Source organism: Aspergillus aculeatinus, assembly GCF_003184765.1.
Source record: "Aspergillus aculeatinus CBS 121060 unplaced genomic scaffold BO66scaffold_40, whole genome shotgun sequence".
In the NCBI taxonomy this organism is placed as follows: domain Eukaryota; kingdom Fungi; phylum Ascomycota; class Eurotiomycetes; order Eurotiales; family Aspergillaceae; genus Aspergillus; species Aspergillus aculeatinus.
In genome coordinates this window covers 78,391-90,678 of record NW_020291509.1, presented here as the reverse complement: position 1 = coordinate 90,678, position 12,288 = coordinate 78,391, and the positions used below count along the sequence as shown (strand labels likewise).

General features: G+C 49.7%; 1 protein-coding gene across 1 annotated transcript; it reads left to right on the top strand.

Annotated features, from left to right (window-relative positions):
- The first annotated feature begins 9,242 nt into the window (after window positions 1-9,242).
- Window positions 9,243-9,802, top strand: BO66DRAFT_393614 (uncharacterized protein). The gene has a single exon (XM_025647801.1). The coding sequence runs from the start codon at window positions 9,570-9,572 to the stop codon at window positions 9,786-9,788; it is 219 nt and encodes a 72-aa protein (XP_025501474.1). The 5' UTR covers window positions 9,243-9,569; the 3' UTR covers window positions 9,789-9,802.
- The last annotated feature ends 2,486 nt before the right edge of the window (window positions 9,803-12,288 follow it).

Below are 12,288 nucleotides of genomic sequence, written 5' to 3'. Positions count from 1 at the left end.
ACGGGAAAACAACCCCGACCTTGCACGACCACAACATATCAACCAAGGCTGATGGTGATAATGAGATGAGGAAAGAGGAGGTGGGGGGAAGCTCTTGGTGGCAGAGGTTGCCCCGTTCACGGTTCTCGAACACCTCTGACGACATTGCATAATATCACAGATGTTCCTCCTGGCACTATGCCCTGGGGTGCCATCGGATATGCCAGTCGAAAGGTAATGTACAGAGTACCGTACCGTACATCACATCCAACCTATAAATCGCTGTAGAGACTGGTGGGATGATGCGAACGAGTACGAGAGAGGTGAAAGGTAGCGCCGCAGCCGTCAATATGGCGCTTTCCCATCACACACACACATACAGGTAGAGTACTGTACTTTCTTCACAAGAACGGACCCCTGCTCTTATTATTGGCAAATAACTGTAGGTACCGGTCCATATATCCCTCTTTGAGATCTGACTGGGATAATGTTTGACAAGTGCATGTCAACGGCGGCAAGCGTTTCATGAGCTGGGGCGCCATTGTCAGCCACAACGAAGCTGTTTCTATCTTGTCAAGCGACTGTCTTGGTCATATTCACCTGGAGCAGAGGTGATGCGTGTGGCAAGCAATCCTGGTCGCTCAATTGAAGTATGCAGGGAAATCTGCTCTCGTCAGCTTGGGGCAGAACAAATGAGACGATAGGCTATCAGGACAAGCTCTCCCCTGAGACATGAATGCATTGTAACGTGCATAAGTCACCCTCGTTGCTTGCTTGTCGAGAGCGACTGCGTACGTGCATGACACTAATCTCGCGTTCCTGTGGTCACGATGTTGGCCAACATATCTGATGCAGTTGGATCGGATCTGGGTCTTTGGACACTCTGCTTGCTCGACTTGTAAATAAGTCATTCCGGTGAGGCGCTAGATATCAGAGTACTGAGATGGGGCTGGCTTATGTTGGAATTGAAGTGACTTCAATACAGCGCCAATCAAGGAGCTTATCCTTAGAATATGGCTCTTGCTCTGCAAGGACGGCTAACCCACGACCTATCACGTTGACATAGGGCAACCGACAATCGTAAGCATCCAACATGCTTCTGGATCAATTACTGCAGGACATATGGTCAGCTTAGCGTAACCGTCAGCTCACGGATGTCAGTCACCTGGTTCACATAATCCAGTCAGAGGAGTTCAACATGAATCATTCTTTCCACCATGCACGACCATTTATTCACACATGGACTATTACTGGATCAGACACTCGGTTCCGTATACCTTATACCGTCAGCTCAATCTCAGAGAGGTCAGTATACTGAGTTTAATCACAGTCCATCAGAGTGTATGCTTTAGAGTATGTGCTTACAGTATGTGCTTGTCGCTACAGCCAAGACACTACTGCGTTCCAAAAGGCAGAAGGCAACATCACGACAGCCAGGCACACAGTCTCTATCCGACAATTAAGCTATCTATCCGGCTCAAGCTGTGGATGTTCGAAAGAGCCATTCAGAACCTCCGAATAAATGACTACATCCATACCACTCATCGAACATCTACTCACCCCAAGCATGAGGAGCTATTCTTCCCCCGGGTCTCAGGCCCAGCTCCTTCAGCCCTACTCATCACAGTCAACCAGACAAGGCTTCTTCCTCTACACGCGCCCAGCCGCCCTCAGAGTCAGCTCAGTCCGACTCAGAAGTAGATCACTCTCCAAGCTAATTCATACCCTCAAGCCCAAGCCACCCCGGAGCATCTCGACATAGCGCTGACGAAGATCAGCACAATCATCAGCCACCACCAATTAAGCCCTCGAGTGCGTGAATAATTCATGCCAATCCCCTTAGTTTACACAAGAATACCAGGCGAATCCACCAAAAGGATCTCACCGAGTTTGCTCCGAATAAACTCGTCCGGTTGACCCCGTCCCACCGAGCCCCATCCCTGCAGGGCCCAAAACAGAGCCCGACAAACCATCCGACTTCGTCTCCCCAAGTCTCCCGCGCCAGTTACTCGAGATAGAAGGTCTCCCCCAGTATCAAGGCCTGATGTCACACTGTTTGCCCGCCACGTGCTTCATAGCATAAGCATGGAGTAATCCTCGGCCTGCATGGAAGACTACCGAGGGGGGCGTGGCGGGGTTTCAGATAAACATGTTGGTGTTCTCTTAGTGATTTGGGAGGAGGCTTGGCTTGCATTTTATGCTCGGAGACCCCGGAAGGCGATAGATGGCTCTTAGTCAGAGTTGGGGCGAAGTGGGCTTGCATGGGTGATTGCGGTGGGATTGAAGTGGGATTACGTGGACTGAAGTTGAAGTACAGTACGCAGTACAAGCGAGGTTCGAGGGTCTCGAGGATATGCTGATGCTTGACATGTGAGAGTCGTCTAGCCGGGTTGGTCGACTCAACGAACAGAGGGTTTTGGTGCGAAGGGACTACTACGTGTAGATGGTGATGTGATGGTGGCGTTGAAGCAATCTGCGATCCTCCTCATCAAGTCTAATCTCCGATTCATGCAGGTTCTTATCACAGTTCCATCGATACTGCCTTGATGTCTATGGGCTAGTGCCATTCTTTCGGACCGATGGACGTTCGGGAAGACTTGATTTCCCGGGCACTGCTATCTCGCATCGAGTTATGGCACCGCAGTACGACAGACCCAGCCTGGGACACGACCAGCTGTAAGACATCAAACATCAAGCACCGAAAGCTCACACGCATCCGAGACTGCTCCAATCGTCCATCTCTCCGAGAGACAACGAGGGGTCAAGTTGCGCAAGGCTCACCACCAATGAACCTCGGACCAAGTCATCGTCAGAAACCCCCCACCCCTGGTAGTACGGGGATATAATAAGCTTAAAGGAGAATTTTCGACACGAGGAGGAAGATGTCTTACTTCCCACCAATAACACCCAAAACTCCTTCTCGAGCAACCCGCCAATCGTATGTCACATGATCCTGCATCACCAGAGGAGATAGACATTCCTGTAAGGGGAAGATGCATTGAGAACAGGGACCAAGGAGGAACGACTGGAGGGAAGGGTGCATCCCTCACAGCCTTACTATTAGACGCACAGCCCACATCGCCTAAGTTACCACTTGATGTTGAAACTGAAATGACCAATTTGTCCCGCATGGTCTGTCATCGCCACGTAGGGGCAAAGGCATCTATTGAGTGAAGAAGATTACCGAGCAACGAAATTCAGACCGACCTTTCTCTTGTAGCCCAAATCATGTATATGCGATAGCAGTATGTGCACCCGGAGAGTAAACCGGCATAAAACCGGCGCAGTCTAGGTAAGATTCGTGGTATAGTCCGAGCCAACTATAAGAGGACGAGACATAGTCGCAATGCCTTAATTGCCTATTTGTGTAGATAGATCGGCCATCGACTACTGTCCTGAACGGCGACCATGACGTTTATGAACCCCGTTCCCTCCATCATCCCACCATCACTCTTTCTCCGATGCGCCCACAATTGAATCATCCATTCGTACTTATCCGTAACAAGATGAGCGGCGACACTGCCAGGCACCATCCTTCCATCCAACCAACCATTCCAAGACACCAACAAAAGCAAAAAGTGGCACTCACTCACCCGCTGCTGATTCATCGAAACGATGATCCCGATCATCCTCTTCCTCTCTGTTTGTGCCTGGCCTGGGCTAGCCGGCCATCCCGAGCCCGTCGCGGTGGGCAGCGTATAGTCGACTCCCCAATCCAGCCATAGTCCAGCACCTGGCCAAATGGAGTTTTACCTAGCAGGTGCCCCGAACGAATTGCCATCCAGAGTCTCTTGAACTACTCCGTAGACTTTTTACCCCTTTTTCGTTGCATTGCATATCCCGTTTCCCATTTTCTTGTGTTCCAGTTTGAGGTTTGGTTTCCTTTCCCTCATCCAGTTCCCGACCCTGTACAATAATCTGGGAGACTATCTTCAAATTCATAATCCGATCCTCACCACCCCACCCTCCAGACACCCCCGTCCATTTATCATTTATCCTTCTCGAACCCTTCCACTGCACAAGCAGGCACATGAAACCAAACCAACAAACCCACAATCCCCTCCACAATCCACCATCCACAATCCACACCATTCCCAAATCAATTGTTCTTGACCTCTGGCCGCCGCCGGGGGAGGGGAGAGACCCCCGGGCCCCGGGAAGATGGAAAGACTTTTTAAAAGACCACGACGCGTAAACCTAACCCCTGTTCTTCGCTTTTTCTAGGCGGGTTTCGCCTTGATTGCCGTTGCTCCGTCTCCGTGCTCCGTAGTTTAGTCTAGCGTCAGTGTGGTTCGGAAAGTTCGGTGGGTTTTTTTGTCTTGGTCACAGTTCTAGAACTTTGCGTTTCGGCGGGGTGAGATTTTTTTTTCTCGGGGCGGGTTATCGCGCGGCTGGCTCAGTTGGGCTGGTGGGATTGATGGTTTGGTTTTGATGATGGTGGTGGTGGTGATGGTGATGATATGGGGGGTTAAGGTGGTGCCAGTGGGATGGATGGTGTCGGGTGTCGGGATACTTGAGTCAGTATAATGCTATCATGATGCTATATACTTCTCTAATTGCTCTATTTGTGTATGTTTGCGGAGTAGGACTCCCAGGAGTATCGACCGGTTTATGTCGCGAGATAACTATCAGGTTCAGTACATATATATTCCACGACACACCATATAACTTCCACCGCCACCATATACATGCAAATAGCCCAAAGCCTGCTAGCAAGGGTCGCATACCCCCATAGTAAACCTCATAAGTACAGTACAATAATCAACAATAGCCCCATTATCCACATCGATATACACTCCAAACCCCAACTTTCGCATAAACCCGGAGTGAATCACAGCCTCGGCAAGGGGCATTTATCAATGGTAAACGAGCAGCAACCGCGAACCACGGGACCACCACACCCGCCAGCAGGACGGGAACGAACCATGGTACTCACGCGGCGTAGTCCAACCATCAACAAGAACCGATTTTGCTTGTCACCATCGAACTCTGGTTCCTGGCAGGTTAGAACTGCTCGATGACATATCCACATAGTAATTAAGTTGAATCCTGTAGTTTCAGCTGGGAGGATATATTCAGTGATGGCCAGTAGGGAGATATACTCCGTACTGAGTGAAAAAGTATATATATAAGTTATCACTATGAAGCCTTCCACACTACACTACACTACACTACACGACACTCAGCAAGTGCACAGCACAACCAGTGTCCACCCACACCAAAACCCCCGCCCCCCACAAAACACTTTCCTGTATGCTTTAGCAGTCAGTCAACCGCCGAACCTCACATCCACCTTGCCCGATAACCTACCCAACCTTCTTTCAAAAATAGAGCGGGAAAAGACTACAGTACACCCACCACGGGTAGAGGTACAGTCGAAGTATCCCAGTCCATCCTGACCAAGAAACCCTGAGCGAAGACAGCGCACAAATCCCGATCCCGATCCCAATCCCAAACAACCAACACAACCCAACAAGTACGGAGCAGAGACTCATTCAGAACCCGAGAAAGAAAGCCATCGCCTCCTGCTTCCGTGTCCCGACTCGCGAGAACTTTGTTGTTGACGGTGGGGCGAGCCCTATGTGGGTGGATTCGTTCCGTTCAACTGAACCCGGTGGCAGTTGGGTTGCCCTTCGCGCCATGTGTGAGCCTAGCCGAGTATACTGCAATCATCTCGATCCTACCGGTGAAAATGCACAAGCAATATCTAGGTCACGGTGAAAACGGGGATGCGTGCCCAAACAAGGGCGATGCGTTATATTGGATTCGTCCGTAGAAGCGGTCAGGAGAGACTAATAGGTTACTGGTAGTGTTCCATGGAGTCCGACAAAGGCGAGAACTCCCGGTTGGAAGGGGTTGTTGAGCACGGATGTTTTCTGGATATGTAACTAAGAAAATTTTTCCTTTCACCGACTTACTGACTACTGCTCCTACCGCTTTGGAAGTGTACGGAGGTCCCGAGGATTGCACACGGGATTGTGGGTGATGATGGGCTGTTCTTCTGGATGTCAGTCTTCGGGGCAAGGGGACGTGTTGGCGGTGATAGGTATCAATGGTTCACTTGCGGGTTTACCGGTATATGTACAGTACTTTCCACGAAAGTCGGGTCTGGAAGTCGGTCTGTGTTGGCTTCCTTGATATCTTTCTGTGCAGGTTTCATTGTACTCTGTGCGGTACTTCACAAAGTACGGACAGTACGTACAGTTGTTATGCATCGATAGCCGCGATGGCCTTGACTAGCGTCAAAAAGGCGAAACTGGCGGGGATCCTGCAAAGATACCTGGTGGGGTTCGGTAGTGTAGGGTAGCATACCGGTAGTCCACCAGATCACGATTGAAGATTCCAGGTTCCATCTTGTGATGGACTACGGAGTAAGTTACTGGGCGTAGGGAGGCGGTAGAACTTCTTCCGCACCTATGAGTACTAATTCACCTAGTACGAGGGACGACGGTCGATCACCTTTATTCGGTTGATGGTCGGTCTGGGTAGTTAGATCTTGCTGCATCATCGGCAACCGAAAAAAAATCCTTACGGGTAGCCGCAGCGTCAGAAGAAAAAGAAAAGAATGCCCAAATCCAGCAAGCATTTCGATTGAGAAGTCCTTCTCTGCCGCTGGTCCTGGCTGACGGTTTGTGCAATTATCTCGATGCGTCTCAAGTTTGGGTCGGTGCTGGCCCCCTTCTCTCTCTCCCTTGCCATTCACTTGAGATGTGTTGCTCTTGGTGTCCTCTTTCGAGATGATTGAGATTCCGAGTCCGTTCAATGGTTGGGAGGGATGCCGGACATGCTTCTAGCTTTTCGTTTAGACTCTCGGAAGGATGTGGAAAGTGGGTAGTTAAACAACAAAGAATGATAGATAAGCAGCATGCCCCCCTCTCCCTCTCCCTCTCTCGGAGAAATAAGCCCCTCAACAAAAAAAAAAAAAGTCGAGGTTTAGATCCCTAATCGACCGTGAAATATGATGGGTCATGGAAGGAGAGAAAAAGAGCGGGATCGGTATGTACGGAAGTTTCTTTCGAATAGGAAAAGAAAGGCCCTCTTCCCCCCCTCCCTTCAACCCGTGCGCCAATCCAGGAGGCCGGGACCGTGGGCCGTAATTCCCGATTTCCGCAGTGGAGTTGGAGTGCTTGCTTCGATCATGAAGATCGAAGTCTGCTAAGTATCTCTGACTGGCATGTTATCTATCTATCTCAAATTGATTCTTTTCTCCGTCCTCGTAGACGAGGCCAGTTGATGCCTTCGCAAGCAGTCAGCACTCAGCACAAAGTACCAGTCCATCAACACACACAGTTGACTGGGTCGGACCGCTGCATGGACCGGAAAGTGGATCGGAAAAACGGGATGTTGGTCAGGGTTTGGCTCCCCTCGGAGTTCTTTCCCCTCTTCTCCCAGTGAGAAAATCCAGGCGGCTGGACGTGTAAGAATTGGCCGAGTGGTGTAGACTGTACGATTGTAGAGGTCCGACGGAATAGACGGTCTGACGGTCTGGTCGGTCTAGTCGATCACTCACCGCTCTTATCATTGCTGCAGTCGCAGCAGCTCCTGGCAGTAATTAGCTATACAAAGCGGTGAGCGAGGCAACACACGCAGTCCGACTTTCCGAGGGATTATTTATCGCCAACTGCTAGTCTGGATGCTGCATTAAGGCATGGTACTGATCGGTTGGGCCGTCCTGGGCCCTGCGTCTAAGTAGGGCTGTCTGTCAATAATCACGGGGTGTCGATAAGAGGGGTGAAATAACATCATCGACAACGCGAGCGAGGATCGCCCCGTCCGTTCGACGATGTTGTGCAGGCAGAGGCAGAACCAGAACCAGAACCAGAACCAGAACCAGAACCAGAACCACCATCCATGTAGGAAGATGGATAAGTAGTACGTGTAATGGACACATGTTCCAGGACTGCGAAGAATGATCCACAGCTTAGACAATATGTACTTCCTGATTCCTGCATGTGGTGCGGTTGTCTTGGATCTGGATAGATTGAAGTTGGACCGACCCGATGAGTAGTAGATACAATGCCTCTCTTCAATAATCAATAGACTGCCGGTGGATAGCCTAGTTCTTTCGCGGGGTACTTTTGTACTTCCCAGTGGGTTGTTCCCACTTTTGATGGTCATGTGTGAGTGTGTTCCCCTAGTAACTCAGCCCGCGTCGGGGTCCATAAGAGACGCCCCACATACCGGGATTTTACGGGAATCTCTCGTCGTGGTGAGAATAATTGAGGTGAAGACTGGGATCAATTATCCCAGTCCTTCCTGCCGGCGAGAGGAGGGAAGGGTCTTGAACTCGTCCTGGTATGGCATGACTTGAACCATGATCCGACGTGCAAGGAAAGATGGAGAAGAAGCAACAAACCAAGCGCGAACGGAAAACTGGGCATTGATAAGATTGGAGGATAAGAGCCAGAACCTGGAGAGTCATCCACGATCATCATCTGACCCTAAGGAAGAGGAGGAGGAGGTGATGCTGCTGAAGATGATGATGTACAGTACAGCTTCTCTTTCATCCAATGTGGACCAAAGCGACTGACGCGGAACAAGGGCGCGTCTCCGAGTGAGGCTGGTTAGGCGCGACGGCGGACTTGCTTGGGGGGGAACTTACAGGCAGCCATGGATGATGACCTCGATGATGATTGCCCTGCCACTAAGGGAACTGTCGCTCCGAGACTAAACTACTCACTAAACTCACTCGGTACAAGCCCATAAAACGAAGGCCCTGTTCGCCCATGCCACGGCTGCAGATGGGACCAGACTAGGTCGGCGGGCGATGCTAGGTCGATGCATCTCTGGCTTGGATGCAGAATTGCCAAAAACAGAAACAATAGTGTTTGATGATGATGATGGTGATGATGCAGTCATGCAGTCTCAAATAAGGCCCAGCTGGGTCGCGCCGAATTTCTTCGTTGCTTTCCTGATGTGTATGTACTTACTGTACAGTATGCCCAGGTTGAAGGGAGGGGTATCGTGGTGCCCTCCATGCGCGAACACACCACACAATACACATACTGGAGCAGCCACACTGGGCATATCTGAAACCGAGTACTACGTAAGAACAACAAAGCCAATCGCTGTGGCGAACGACGACGACTTGAAAAGAAGAAAGTTGAGTCGTCCTGTCGCGTACCTGAGTCTTCCTTCTGCGGATGGCACTGCGCGCAATGCTGATCCAGCTGACCTTAAGCTGAGACGGCGGGAGGGGGGGAGGCAAAAATTGTGAGAAAAAAACATCCTCGCAGGATAAGTAAAGGAGAACCGTACGGTGTAGGCGGGCTAAATAGCCTTTCGCACAGTCAATGCACTTCCTTTTCTGGTCGGGGCAACATCGAATCCGTCGAATGCACTTCAGAACCCATTAATCTTCTGAATGAAAACTCGAGTTAGATGTGGATACACTGACTCCCGATGGAGCGGGTGGTGATCTGTCAGGCTGAGAGGCATCACATCGTCAGCAATATTCTCCTATTGCTGCGTGGTGACGGGTAGCTGTTGTTGAGTTTCTTTGCAATTCTTTTTTTTCAGTTTTTTGTTTTTTTTTCGTAGTTCGAAAAGCTAGCTAAGTATGCTTTGAATGAGGAGGCTGTTCGGTATGAATGACTTGGCACAAGGAGTCGAGAGATTTCCCATATACCTTTATCCCTACATGGTTGCGATGCGATGACTGTCCAGATATCTATAGAACACGGTTGAGACTAAGATTAACAGCAGCAGCAGCAGGATCCCTCGTCATGGTGATGGAGATGGAGAAGGTCTGGAACAACGGCCGCTCCTCGGTCCTGTCTAAGATCCACCCGACTAGTTCAACTCTGTAGGAGTCACTTCCAATTGGTGCGCATATGGATCAAATTCACAAGAGAGTCAGACACAGAAATTTAAGATGCCGTTGCTAATGCTCAAATCCGAAATCCGTGTTCCGGACTCGACGGAGTGTCGATTATTGCCGTCATCCTACAGGGGAACTCCGATCACCCAGGGACGGAGTGTAGATGTAATACTGATTTGGTGCTTTCGGAGGGGTAAGTAGGGTTTCCAAGGAGGGGTGAGAGGGACGAGAGGACATCATTCAAGAGGGGAACTCAGATGGGAACAGAAGGAGGGGGGATCCAACCTCAAGAGGGACAGGAGGGGTAGCTGGGAGTGGCGGGTTCCATCGTCTCTCCGTCATGCTGCTCAGAAAGGAGGGGGAATGGAAGGAACCTCGATGAATTAAACTCACCAAACAGAAAAACCAAAAATCAAATGAGAATGACAATGCAGGAAGAACCAGGATGATCGATATATCGATTCTCAACCTTGAATCATGCTGGATTCTTAGTCTACTGAGCAACATAATAATGGACGCCCGTTCGGTCCAAGCAGTCAGTCCGCTTAGCCTGTGTGGGAAAAGAATCCCAGGTGGAAATGAAGGGAGAGAACACACGAATCATGTCGGCACTGTTCCTCCGTGGCATTCAAGCGTCGGTGGCATCCTTGTTGGAGGGGCAAGGGGGGGCTGACGAGGGGCGAGACGAAAGAAGAACAAGTGGAAAAAAAAAAGTAAAATCTGAAAAAGGAAAAAGAAAATAAATAAAATCAAATAAAAAGCGAAATAAAAGAGACAAAAGGGAAAGAGGGAGGGAGAGAGAGGGGCCAGGTGCGTGTGATTTGATTGATGATTATCACAGCACACACACTCTCTCTCTCACACAGAGAGAAAAGACAACCACCGAGAAAGAAGAGAGACGGAAGGACGGAGAGAGGAGAGGCTGGCTGGTCTAACCTTCTTCAGCTTTGCTGTAGCTCGAGTATTTTCGCGTCCTCCCCTCTCTCACTGTGGAGCTTTCGCACGCAATGATCAAAGATACAGCAATTGGAATTGTATTCAAGTTGATTAAGATGGGCGCTGTATCCATTCCCACCATAAGTTAGTCACTACTACAGTAAAGTACTGTACTTTACTTGCAAAGTACCCTTTCAAAGATCAATCAATAGATAATGGATTACAATCTGACTCTTGTGGTGAACGGCCCCGCAGTCACCGACCGGGCTGGAGTACGTACCACCCAAATTGTGGCCGTGGTGGGCTGTCAGATAGGGGGGGGAGGGTGGAGGGGAGATAGAAGGAGGGGCGGGCGATAGCTGAGTACTAAAGAATAGAGATAGGGATGCGATGACTTCGATAATAATCACTTGGTAGTGCCCTAGACCTTACTTGCCCCAACTGACGTTACTTAGACAACTCGAATATTCTTGTTCTTCACTTGCTTGCTGCTGCTGCTGCTGCTGCACCCACCCACCCAACAGAGTTACATACCATACCGCTTTGAAGCTGCTCTCTCATACCAAGCCCAACCCCACAATAACAATAATGAATTCATCGTCACAGAGAAGAGACCCCGGGTCGAAGACGGAGAACCAACCAATGCAATCGAGAAATGCACAGAGGATCCAGAGGATCCAGAGGCTCCCTCAGACTCTCAGTCAGCTAGTGGGTGCTGCGAGTCCTCCTTAGGCTACCTTCTAGGGTTAGGTCGCAGGTGACTGCCGCTGAACGGGGGTTCCGTCACTAATCAAAACAGGGATAGGGTGCTAGGAGCTACTACATTATGTAGGTATAGACAACAATCTAATCACTATCGCATAGGCTCTGGCTGGAGACTCTGGATCGATTTCAGATCTAAAGAACCGACATCCATGATCATCTACATATTATGATCAGGGGAGAGAAGAAACATGTAAAATGCTGCCCGATGTTATGCATATAGGGAGTCAAGTTCTCCCATGCCAGAACAAAAGAAACAACCCAAAAAAAAAACTCGGATCAATTTTAACGGATGTTGACAGGTTCCTTTTCTTTGCCTGGTGTGTGTTTTATTTTTTTTTAGGATATTTTTTTTTTGCTTTTCACTCACACTGGCTGTGTGTAGCGTAGCGTAGCGTGTAGTGCGGAGAGGGAAATTGAAGAGTGGATATAGATGAATGCTCCCTCACATCGGACTAAACTAACAAACGGTCGATTCAGCCAGACGAAAGGACAAGCAGGACCCCCCGGCTGAACCGGGTTGACGGGTTGGAAAGTGTCCATGTGGGTTTGGGAAGAGGGAGAGTCCACTTGAAAGTATCCATCCACCGTCCAGTCTGTGACTCTGGCTTCGGTAATTGGGGGGAGAAAGACCAGAAAGACCAGAAAGACCAGAAATTATGGGTCAAGGAACTCTAGGAACTTTAGAGCAAAGGACGTGTCCTAAGCGGGATTGGGGATAGTGCGGTGACGCGGGTTAGTCAGAAATCCAAAGGAACTAACTAAGTAACTAACTAAATAATTGAAGAAGT

Bases quoted from the DNA above. Each gene is read 5' to 3' on its own strand.
- BO66DRAFT_393614 (XM_025647801.1), top strand. From the start codon at position 9,570: ATGACTTGGCACAAGGAGTCGAGAGATTTCCCATATACCTTTATCCCT.